This window comes from Mesoplodon densirostris, chromosome 16 (genome assembly GCF_025265405.1).
Source record: "Mesoplodon densirostris isolate mMesDen1 chromosome 16, mMesDen1 primary haplotype, whole genome shotgun sequence".
NCBI classification, from domain to species: domain Eukaryota; kingdom Metazoa; phylum Chordata; class Mammalia; order Artiodactyla; family Ziphiidae; genus Mesoplodon; species Mesoplodon densirostris.
Genome location: NC_082676.1, coordinates 45,409,504 through 45,420,922, shown reverse-complemented (window position 1 = coordinate 45,420,922; position 11,419 = coordinate 45,409,504). Strand labels below are relative to the sequence as shown.

Sequence of the window (11,419 nt, the reverse complement as noted above, 5' to 3'; positions counted from 1 at the left end):
GTAGAAAGTGCTGAGATGTTGTCTTGGGTAAGATTTTCCAAAAGCATACTCTGCGATGAGAATTTTTGTGCAAGTGATTTATTTAAAAAGTTCTACCAGGAGAAACTAGTAAAGGAGTGGGAGAAGCAGGAGAGGAAACCAAGCAAACATGTGATTTCAGGAAGAGAGTAGTTCAGCCTGATTCCTCAAGGGAGCCCTGGATGTAAGTTGTGCCTCAGATTTATCCAGAAACAAGGGAGCTGGGCCTTTCATATACCAACATCCCTCAGCTGTAGACTAGGGCTTCCCCTGGGAGATGTCAATTCTCAGGCACTTCGTCAAAGCAAAGACTCCAGTAGCCTGAGGACAGTACTCAAAAAAAAAAAAAAAAATCTGGAAGGTCTAATTATTTGGAAGAAAAACCACACACCAAAGGCCAGGGGGTGTGGGAATACAGTGTGTGTGTGTGTGTGTGTGTGTGTGTGTGTGTGTGTGTGTGGTGTGGGGGGGGATTGGGCAAACACTTCACACACAAATGATAAAGAGGATGATAAAGAGGAATGATAAATGATAAAGAGGAATCCATGGTACTGTGCATCGCCATTGTCTCCTATAGAATACATTGACTTAGATTGCTTAGTGACTTTGTTGAGAGTATCTTTAGGGAAGTGAAAAGGAAGCAGAAGCCAATGGTAGTGGACTGAGGAATGAATGGAAGGTGAACAAGTGGGAGGAGGAATGCTGAGAGCTGCCCTATAGTTTGGCCAAAAAGGGAAGGAGAGAGATACGGAGGGCTGCAATTTTAGAGGGTGGAAAGGATTGCTTGTTTGTTTCAATCCTGAGGGAAACCTGATTATGTCTGAAGTCCTAGGGGAAAGGAGCCAGTAGAAAGGATGGTAATTGAAGGAGTGAAGTTTGGGGAAGGTGGGAAGGATGGATCCAGGGCCCAGGTTAAGCCAAGGTATTAATATGAAAGGGAAAACACTTCTTCCTCCTTACGAACGGGGGATGTAACACTCAGGATGCTTTCAGTTACAAGTAATAGGAACAGCCCCCCACTCCGTTTAAGGTAGTTTAAACATGAAAAGAGGGGGAGTTTATTGGTTTACAGAATTTAAAAATCAGAGGTAGAATGATGTTAGGTGTGGCTGGAGCCACAGGCTCAAACGATGTCCGTCTGAACTTGCTCTCTGTCTCAGCTCTGCTTTCCTCTGGACTGTCTTCCTCCTCAGGCAGGTTTTCCCCTCATAGATAGCAAGATGGCCACCAGAATTCCAAGCTGGCACTCTACCAGCTTCATAATCCTAGCAGAAAAAGATCATAGCTTTCCCAGTAATTCCAGCAAGTGCAATAGGGTTGTGTCTCATCAGCTCAGCTTGGGTCACCCAATGCCTATCTATCTTATAATAAAGAATTTGTCTGGTCTTTGTCCCATGTTCCTGGCACAGATCTTTTAAAATACTTGGAATTTCCTCAGTGACAGATGTGCCTGTCATTCGTGAGCCCCTTAGGTCACACCTGAGTTTCTGCTGACAAGCTGACTAATGGCAAGCCCCTACATAGCTTCAGGATGGGGTCACCAGAAACACCAACTTTGTGATTAGAGGGTTGGGATTTTGAGCCAGTTTGACCTCCAGGGAGGGGAGGGGACTTGGAGATTGAGTTCAGTCACATGACAGTGATTTAATCAATCATGCTTAAGTAATGAAACCCCTAATAAAAACTTTGGACACTGAAGCTCAGTGGGGCTTCCTGGTGGGTGAATACACTGATGTGTCGGGGGCTGGGGGTGATGTGCCCCGACTCTGTGTCTCTGTGGACCCTCCCGGACCTCTCCCTATGTAGCTCTTCATTTAGCTGTTCCTGACTTGTATCCTTTATTATAAAATGTAATCATAATTGTAATAGTAAGTATAGTGCCTTCCTGCATTCTGTGAGTTGTTCTAGTAAATTATCAAACCTGATGGGGGTCATGGGAAACTCCCAGATCCGTAGGCAGTTGACCAGAAGTAGAGATGGCTGGGGGACCCCACTTGCAGGTGGCATCTGAAGTGGGTGCGGTCTTGTGAAGGAGTGAGCCCTTAACTTGCGGGGTCTGTGCTAACTCTGGGCAGTCAGTGCCAGAACTGCACTTCAGTACACCAGTGAGGGTTGAAACAGAATACTAACACTGAACAGACAATTGTGACTATGAGGAATAGATTATGCTGATTGGTAAACACTGGGTCACGTACCCATCACCTGAGGTTGGGATGGGCTCAGCTCCAATCAAACTCCATGGGCTGAGCATGGCAGAGGGTGGCTCTTCAAAGGAAAACTGGAGTCTCTGACTGAAGGGGAAATGGTTGCTTGTGGGCTTCTTCTGGAGGTCATCTTGACCCTCCCCCACCCCAAGAGATGGAAATTTCTCTCATTTTGTCCTATTTTCTGGGATGTCAAATTCAGCCTTGGTGCTTTGACCAGAACCTCCTACCCTCCAAGCAAATCATGCTTTGCTCAATCAGAACATTTTGACAGCTGAAGAACTCCACCTTTACTCAGGTTCTGCCTCTGCTACTGCACACACCATTTCCCCTAATTCTGCCAATCTTCCTCCCCCTGGTTTCAGGCTTCAGAGTGTAGCCTCCTCTAGGAAGCCATGCTTGACTAACACACCTAGGTTGCCTCTCAAGTGCCTTTTACTTAGGAGCTTTTGTGTCACATTCACAAAGTGTTTCCAACTGGAATGTCTCCAGTCACATCTGAGTGACATGAGTGTGATAAGAGTTCTGTGTTTGGAAGGGCATCCAGGGCCAGTATGGGAGAGGTAGGACTGGATGCAGAGAGGAGACGGGTGCAGGGGTCCAGGAGAGGGCTGATGCTGACCTGGCCAAGGCAGTGCAGTGCGGTTAGTTCCAAGGAGAATGTCCAGAAAGATTTCTGAGGAGACACTGCCAGGCTGGCTGGTGGGGAAGAGTGAAGGATGCCCTTGAGCTTCCAATAAGTCTGTTGAGTGACACCAACAACAAGGCTCTGGGTCCTAGTCCCCAATTTGCCACTAAATTGTGGGTCACCCCAGAACCTATTTCAATTACAGGAGACCCCATCTCCTTTTAGAAGTCAGAGATACAAAAAATCTTAGAGATCATCAGGTTTAACCTCTTCACTCATCCCCATTTTACAGATAATAAAGCAGAAGCCCCAAAAGTTACAGTGACTCACCTTTATTTTTTAAATGAATGTGAATACAAAATTTGCCTTCCATTGAAAACATCGAGAAACTTAAGCCCAACACAATGCTTAATTGAATGCTCAACTGAAATTATTCAACAAATTCTTCTTTCAACAAATACTTCTTCACCTAAGCATTAGGCACTGTTCCTAGAGTGAAAAATAAGTTCTTACTGTCAGGAGCTGGTGAGACAGAAAAAAAAGTAAAAAACCAAACCCCCCAAACAAGCAAACTACTGAGATAATTTTGGATATTTAGATGCTATGAAGAAAATCAAAGAGGACCATTGATAAGAGAGTGACAGAAGAGGTGACATCTGAGGTGGGAAGATGAGAAGGAACAAGCTGTGGGGAAATCTCTAGGGAAGAGCATTCCAGGGAGAGGGAAGAACATTTGCAAAGATCCTGAGGTAGAAGCAATGGTGGATGTTTGTGGAACAGAAGGATGGCCAGTGTGGCTGGGAGAGAGTGAGGAAAATAGTACTGAGATGGGGGTCAAAGATCTGGCAGAGGCCAGATCATGCATCCTGTGGGCCACCGGGAGGACTCTGGATTTTCTTTTTAATAGTAGGTTTATTGAGATATAATTCACCTGCCATACAGTTCACCCATTTTAAAGCAGGAGTTTGGATTTTATTCTAAGTGTAATAAGGAGTCATTGAGGGAGGATTCATTTCTGAATCACATTTAAAGATTGATCTGGCTGCTGTGTGGAGGATGGATTTGACAGGTATTGAGGATAAGGACAGAAGCTGGGAAACCCATTGGAGAGGTCATGAGGTAACCTAGGGGAGAGGTGATCCCGGTTTGAACCACAGTATTGACAGTGGAGATAGAAGTGGTCACACTGAGACTTATTTTGGAGAGAGAATAAGTGGGACTGGGTAATGGATAGATGTCAGATGAGGGGAAAGGAGAAAGGTGGTGCCATGTATTCAGATGTGTAGGGAGAGTGTGGGAGAATACAGAGAGTCCGGTTTTGTATATGTTAGGTTCATAGCATCACAGTGGTAGCACCCTTCGGTTTGGAAGGCTCATTAATATAGTTCAAGTGTAAACATGCACAGAGGCCTACTGTGGCCAGGCACAGAGTATACGGAGATGAAGGAAGCCCAGTCCTTGCCCTACTCAAGTCACTCAGTCTCAGACAAGTGAAACCAAGAAATATGTCTCAGGGTACCAAGTGCTGTAAGGCAGACTTATCTGTTAGGGTGTATTTGGCTGCAAGTAAGAGACAACTCTGACATAGTCTGGCTTAAACAATAAAGACATTTGTCATCTCACACCATGAGGAGCCCAGACGTCTAAGATCCTCTTCGCTTTGCCCTCTTCTGGATTTTGGCTTCATCATGGACTGGGAGCATGATGGGCACAGTAGTTCCAGGCTTCCCATCCAGACCCAACAACTTCCAGAAGCTGAAGGATGTCCATCTCGTCAGTGTCTCCTTAAAAGTGAGGGATCCTCTCCTAGAAGCCCTCCCCAAGGTAGATATCTTCTTACCAATCATTAGCCCCAAAGGAATCACACACGTAACCCTAAACAAACCCCCTGGCAAGGAGAATAAGATGAACAGAAGTGGGCTAGCTCTGTCAGGATTTATTCCTGGAACTGGGGAAAGGGCCACCTGAACAGAATCAGGGTCCTGACTGCAGGAAGATGGAAAAATAGTTGTTAAGCGGGAGCTCAAAGTGTCTGTCATAGAGCAGAACGAACGCACTGCTGGGGAGACCAAGAAGGTCGTTTGATTTCAAGAGCATCTTTTTTAAAGAGTTCAAGATTCTGCACAAAAAACTTCTTTAACTGTAATCACATAAAAGAAATGTTTGCGAGAAAAACCTCTCCTTCTCCAAGCAAATTACAGCCTCCTAAAATCAGAATTGTTTTCCACTTTGTCCCCACTCCCACCTTGTACACTTGCTTTTTTTTTTTATAGTGGCCAAACTTCTTTCATTTAACACTGCTCACAAGCATTTTCACAGGTGGTTGGCTCTTGTCTCTGCAACCCTGAGCCCAACATTTCATCTAGTGGCTATGTCAAAATTTATGCTACTGTATCCACGTACTGGGCATTTGTATTCATTCTGCTCTTTCACTGTGATATTGGTCATAAGCATGGCTGGACGTCTGGAGAAATTCCCTGCTATCAGTCTTGTTCTTACAACAAAGTTAGAAAATACATCCCTCAGCCTCCTCTGATACAAGAACACTGAAATATGATGATCTAAACTTCTCCAATCAGACACATCCATGTGAGCCTTTGAATTTGCCTGGCTTTGGGGGTGGAGAGTAGAGAAGGTCACTTTCTTTCTTTTTTTTTTTGCAGTACACAGGCCTCTAATGTTGTGGCCTCTCCCACTGCGGAGCACAGTCTCCGGACGCGCAGGCTCAGCGGCCATGGCTCACGGGCACAGCCGCTCCGCGGCATGTGGGATCCTCCCGGACCGGGGCACGAACCCGTGTCCCCTGCATCGGCAGGCGGACTCTCAACCACTGCGCCACCAGGGAAGCCCAGAGAGAAGGTCACTTTCTTGATGCAAAAGTGGCTTCAGTGCCATAAGCAGTCACTGTTACAGATAAGTCTAAATCCTGGCATTTAGTGCTTGGTGGCAGCAGCAATAGCAGCGGTTTTCTTATCAGATCAGTTCTATGGCTTAGGAGCTATTTCTGCAGCCTGCCCCACAAGTCTATAAGCTGCCTACCACTTGTTTTTGTTATTTATTTATTTGGCTGCATCGGCCCCTAGTTGTATCATGAGGGATCTTTTGTTGTGGCAAGTGGGCTCTTCATTGCGGCACACGGGCCTCCCTCTAGTTGTGGTGCGTGGACTCAGTAGTTGTGGCACGTGGGCTTAGTTGCCCCGTAGGATGTGTGATATTAGTTCCCTGACAAGGGATTGAACCTGCATCCCCTGCACTGGAAGGCAGATTCTTAACCACTGGACCACCAGGGAAGTCCCAAGCTGCCTACCACTTTTAAACAAATCCCTCTCTTCTCAAACCAGCCCCTGTAAATTCTGTTATCTGCAAATCAAGACTCCTGACTATTACAGAGGATGCTACACTCAATAGCTCTACAAGAAATTCTCTCCCTTTGGACTCTTTTCCGAGCACTGTTTTGCAAATTTCAGTCATTCATGTTCACCTCTCCCCAGATTTGCCATATATTCATACCACCCATTTTATCTACCAAGTATTGTTTTTCAAATTGATTCATTTTTTCAACTCAATATTTACAATGCCAGTCTTTCTGTCAAACTAATACACATTAAAATAAATATAGCACCACTAAAATAGTAAGCATCTGTTCAAGTACCAACCCCCAAAATCTCACATCCTGGTGGTGGCCAATAGTGTCTTAGGAAATTCCCAGGAGTTCCCCAAACTCCTCTGAGCTTAACAAGGGTGTTTGTGTGTGGTAAAAATAAATATAGTTTCCTTGCCTATGCCCAGACACTACTGAATCATAATCTCCAAGGGAGGAATTAAGGAATCTATTTGAAACAGACACCGTCAATTGAGTCTGATGAGTTTCGGAAACATTAATCAAGGTTAAGCAGCTGCTATTATCATCCCAGGGTGATGAGATGATGGATGTTAAAGTTAAAGGTCATCCTTGCACTCATTCATTCAGTCAACAGACATTTATTGAGTACTCACTGAGTGCCCCGCCCTCTGGTAGGAGCCAGGGACACAGCAGGAACAAGAAAGACTCAGGCTGCCCTTAAAGGCACTAGAAGTTTGTCTCTCACCTGGGCATCTATAAAATTGGGTGGGTGGAATGACGATCGAAGGAATTACTCTCTGGCCTGCTGAGGGTCCACAAGGGTGGACGGCAAACTTTGTCGCCTCAGGCTGTGAGCCAGGAGCGGGGGTATTTGAGGGTCAAAGACTGTGGGACCTGGAGGCTTCTGGAGCCCTTTTCTGTCTCTTGCCCAGCTCATTTCCTCTCAGAGCCAGATGTCAGCATCTCCTTATGAAGTAGATACTACTATTCCCATTTTACAGATAAGAAAACAAAGGTTCAGCGGAGAGATGGGTCATACTAGAGCCCCACCTCCGAAAGATTCCCAGGACGGTCTTCCTCAGCCAGGCCGCAGGGCCTGGTCCTACCTCCAGCTGCGACACACGGCCGCCAGATCTGTCGCCAGACCCGCGCAGCGGGTCGCACTCCAGGGGGTTCGGGGCCAGGACGCTCCGGAGTCATCCACGCCGGGACAGCCGCTTCTGCCTCAAGGAGGACGGGACCGTGCCTCCAGACCTGGCCTCGCCCTCCCACGCTCAGGGCCAGCACAGCTCGCCGCCCTGGGAACTACAACGCCCATGAGCCTCCGGGGCGTAGGTGCGCTGTGGGACGCTCCACATCGCCCCCCGGTGCCACCAGAGAGAACTGCGTGGGCCCTGAGCTCGCGAGGCCCGAGGGCGCCTTGGAAACCTTCTCTACCCTCACCCAGCCGAGAGCCATCAGCACCTTCCTGGACGTCTTACGTCCCGCGCCCGGAAGTTGACGGGGCCATAGAGATTGGGGGCTAGAAGCTCCCAGACTTGCCCTCTCGGCCCTCACTTCCGCCGGAAGCGACTTCCATCCACAGTTGCCCTTTGCTTACTGCACGCGCTGCTGCCAGTGCCCGGTCCACACTAGTCTGGGCACCAGTACGACCACAATGGCGGCCTCGACCCTGCTGCGCGCGACGCCCCTCTTCAGCGGTGAGGGGGCGGGGAGGGCGATTGCGGCCCGGGTTCACGTGGGTTCTTCTGGAGCGGCCGGGCTCAGACCCCCGCCCTGACTCCAAGCCTCTGCCCCGGCAGGTCTCGGCGCCGGCCCGACCCCACTGCTGAAGGGTCTTTTGCGGCCGCTGAAGGCCCCGGCATTGCCCCTCTTGTGCCGCGGCCTGGCTGTGGAGGCCAAGAAGATCTATGTGCGCGACAAGCCCCATGTAAACGTGGGTACCATTGGCCATGTAGACCACGGCAAGACCACACTGACCGCGGCCATCACGAAAAGTAAGCAGGGTTGGGGTGGAGGCTTCCGGCAGCGCCCGCTCTGCTGGCGGGACCTGGAGCCAGGGAGGTGGAGCCCGCGGAGAGGCTGCTAGAGGTGTTTAGTGTGACCCCAGGCGCCAGAACTCGGGCGGAAAGTAGGTTGCAGGATGCAGGAGACAGATTTCCCGTAGACATGAAGAAGTTTGTGATGCATAAATTGGGGGACCCCGAATGGCCTACCTCCAGCGCTGGGGAGTGCCGTGTAAGCAGAGGTGTTACCCTAGAGTAGTCACAGGGATGGCCCTTGAGGCCCTATAAACCTTTCTTTCTGACCTGAAGTTACCTCTGCTCCAGGAGTTGAAGGAGGGCGTCTCGGAAGCTTGCTTCTCCCAGACTGTCCTTTGTTTAGGTAGGAGAGGTCCAGGGGTGTGGCCTGAGCCCCTCCCCTACCTGTGGAACTTCAGCTGAAACGTGTGTTCCCTTCCTTCCGTTAGTTTTAGCCGAGGGAGGTGGGGCCAAATTTAAGAAATACGAGGAGATTGACAACGCCCCGGAGGAGCGAGCCCGAGGTATCACAATCAATGCCGCCCATGTGGAGTACAGCACCGCTGCGCGCCACTACGCCCACACTGACTGTCCTGGTCATGCAGACTACGTTAAGGTGAGAGCTGCTGGGGACAGGGCCTGGAACTGCCTCCCCTCGGGAAAAATGTTAGGCTTGTGGGGAGGAGGTTAAGATACTTGAGATGTATGGTTTTGAGATCATGGATCTGTGGGCCTGGCCAGTCACAGCAGGTGGTAAGGAGGTGGCTGGGGAGCTGAGGAGGTCACTGACCTACACTGAGTGTTTCCTCTCGTCTCCTCTCCTCTCCCTCCCCAGAATATGATCACAGGCACAGCCCCCCTCGACGGCTGCATCCTGGTGGTGGCAGCCAACGATGGCCCCATGCCCCAGACCCGAGAACACTTATTACTGGCCAAACAGGTACCCAGAGCCTGGGTACGGGTGGAAGGAGGAAGGGGGCGGGGCGTTGGGCCACTCAGGACACTATCTCTATGTCTTTCCCCGCCTACAGATTGGAGTAGAGCGCGTGGTGGTGTATGTGAACAAGGCGGATGCTGTGCAGGACTCTGAGATGGTGGAGCTGGTGGAGCTGGAGATCAGGGAACTGCTCACTGAGTTTGGCTACAAAGGGGAGGAGACTCCGATCATCGTTGGCTCTGCCCTCTGTGCCCTTGAGGTGAGGGCGGGGTCGGGCAGGAGCTGCTGCTGGCTGGGGATGGGGATGGATGGACATCAGAGCTCTGCTCTGAGTCTGGAGACTGGCTCTTGGCAAGTAAGAGGAGCAGAATGGAAGTTTCAGCATCCTGTCACCTCCCGCTCATAGCAACGTGACCCTGAGCTAGGCGTGAAGTCTGTGCAGAAGCTGCTGGATGCTGTGGACACTTACATCACAGTGCCCACCCGGGACCTGGAGAAACCTTTCCTGCTGCCTATAGAGTCAGTGTACTCTATCCCCGGTGAGGACCCTGCTCATTTGCACTCCCTTTCTCTCACAGAAGCTTCACCTGGGGTCCCTGACATCCTGTCCTGTTTCTCCCAGGCCGGGGCACGGTGGTGACAGGCACACTAGAGCGTGGCATTTTGAAGAGGGGAGATGAGTGTGAGTTCCTGGGACATAGCAAGAATATTCGCAGTGTGGTGACAGGTACAGAAGGAAGCCTTGGGACCCAGGGGCTCCAGGTCTCTCCCCTCCCAGACCCCTTGTGCCTTCCCTCTGCCCACACCCTCCTCCCTCCTCCCTCCTCTCTCCTAGGCATCGAGATGTTTCACAAGAGCCTGGAGAGGGCAGAGGCAGGCGACAACCTCGGGGCCCTGGTCCGCGGCTTGAAGCGGGAGGACCTGAGGCGTGGCCTGGTCATGGCCAAGCCAGGTTCCATCCAGCCCCACCAGAAGGTGGAGGCACAGGTGAGGGCTCCCTGTGATGGTGGGCAGGCACCATGGAGAGGCTTCCAGCCACGCCCAGCTCCACCCTCGTTTTCTCTCACAGGTGTACATCCTCAGTAAGGAGGAGGGTGGCCGCCACAAGCCCTTTGTATCCCACTTCATGCCTGTCATGTTCTCCCTGACTTGGGACATGGCCTGTCGGATTGTCCTGCCTCCAGGGAAGGTACGATGTATATGACAGTGTGGGGGACTTTTCCCTCCTCAAGAGAAGCTGGCTGATGATGCAAGTGGAACTGGTGACGGAAGGGCCTGGATCAGTGGATTTAGGGGGAATCAGTCCTCATCCAGTATTCCTTAGCGTTGGTAGCATTTACCCACAGAGATTTCCCAGAGAAGTTCTTGTGGTTGAGAGTTCCAGTGTATTTTACATAAGAGCTCAGAGAAGCCCTGTAACTAAGAAACTTGTATAACCCAAAATTCCCTAAACATTTTTTTCTCAAGAAAAATGTTAGAAACACTAATCACCAGTCCTTTCCTGCCTTTGTGTATGTTGTTTGCATGTGCCTAACAGCTGGGATGAAGGTATCCCCAGAAGGAGTCAACACCCTGCTTCATTTTCCCATACCTTTAACCTCCTTGGTAGCAAACAAATAGGGAATGGAGGCGCCTTGAAGACCATGAGTGGTCCTTGTCTCTGCCCTCCAGGAGCTTGCCATGCCCGGGGAGGACCTGAAGCTCACCCTAATCCTGCGGCAGCCAATGATCTTAGAAAAAGGCCACCGTTTCACCCTGCGAGATGGCAACCGGACCATCGGCACCGGCCTCGTCACTGACACGCCAGCCATGACCGAGGAAGACAGGAACATCAAGTGGAGCTGAGTCTGGACCTCTGCTGGGGCTCTCTTGTGTTCATGGCTGCCCTGGCCAGTGTTCTCTCCTGCCTCTCGTGCCCCCTTCTCAAGGCAGAGGCTGCAGCCCAGCCGAGTTGCGGCTAGACTGACACTTCCCCGGCCAGAGGGCCACGTGGCCGGCCAGGTGAGGTAGGTCAATAAACTGTTCTGTGAATAGAAAGCTAGCTTGTGTGCCTTGTGTCCTTTGTACACATTGGAGAGGATAAGGAATATAAAAATGGAGCTGGGGCTTCCCTGGTGGCGCAGTGGTTGAGAGTCCGCCTGCCAATGCAGGGGGACACGGGTTCGTGTGCCGGTCCGGGAAGATCCCACATGCCATGGAGCAGCTGGGCCCGTGAGCCATGGCCGCTGGGCCTGCGCGTCCGGAGCCTGTGCTCCGCAACGGGACAGG

The 11,419-nt window shown here is 50.6% G+C and overlaps 1 protein-coding gene and 1 long non-coding RNA gene across 3 annotated transcripts; one reads left to right on the top strand and one right to left on the bottom strand.

Moving 5' to 3' along the window:
- Window positions 1-910: 910 nt before the first annotated feature.
- On the bottom strand, window positions 911-7,556 carry LOC132476422 (uncharacterized). 2 transcript variants are annotated; one of them, XR_009530137.1, is made up of 4 exons: window positions 7,244-7,556; window positions 4,476-4,605; window positions 3,181-3,339; window positions 911-1,283 (listed from the first exon to the last, which is right to left on the bottom strand). It is a non-coding gene; the product is annotated as an uncharacterized LOC132476422 (long non-coding RNA). The 2 variants fall into 2 exon arrangements; XR_009530138.1 differs by lacking the exon at window positions 4,476-4,605.
- A 196-nt stretch (window positions 7,557-7,752) lies between these two features.
- Window positions 7,753-11,192, top strand: TUFM (Tu translation elongation factor, mitochondrial). Its single transcript, XM_060077705.1, has 10 exons — window positions 7,753-7,893; window positions 7,996-8,190; window positions 8,664-8,830; window positions 9,050-9,154; window positions 9,246-9,410; window positions 9,558-9,690; window positions 9,774-9,878; window positions 9,987-10,138; window positions 10,221-10,340; window positions 10,823-11,192. The coding sequence occupies exons 1-10, from the start codon at window positions 7,851-7,853 to the stop codon at window positions 10,994-10,996; spliced, it is 1,359 nt and encodes a 452-aa protein (XP_059933688.1). The 5' UTR covers window positions 7,753-7,850; the 3' UTR covers window positions 10,997-11,192.
- Window positions 11,193-11,419: the final 227 nt, after the last annotated feature.

Excerpts from the sequence above, each read along its gene's own strand:
- TUFM (XM_060077705.1), top strand. The coding sequence starts at position 7,851 with ATGGCGGCCTCGACCCTGCTGCGCGCGACGCCCCTCTTCAGCG. Across the intron at positions 7,894-7,995 it reads CGCGACGCCCCTCTTCAGCG|GTCTCGGCGCCGGCCCGACC; the intron begins GTGAGGGGGCGG and ends CTGCCCCGGCAG. Across the intron at positions 9,879-9,986 it reads TATTCGCAGTGTGGTGACAG|GCATCGAGATGTTTCACAAG; the intron begins GTACAGAAGGAA and ends CCTCTCTCCTAG.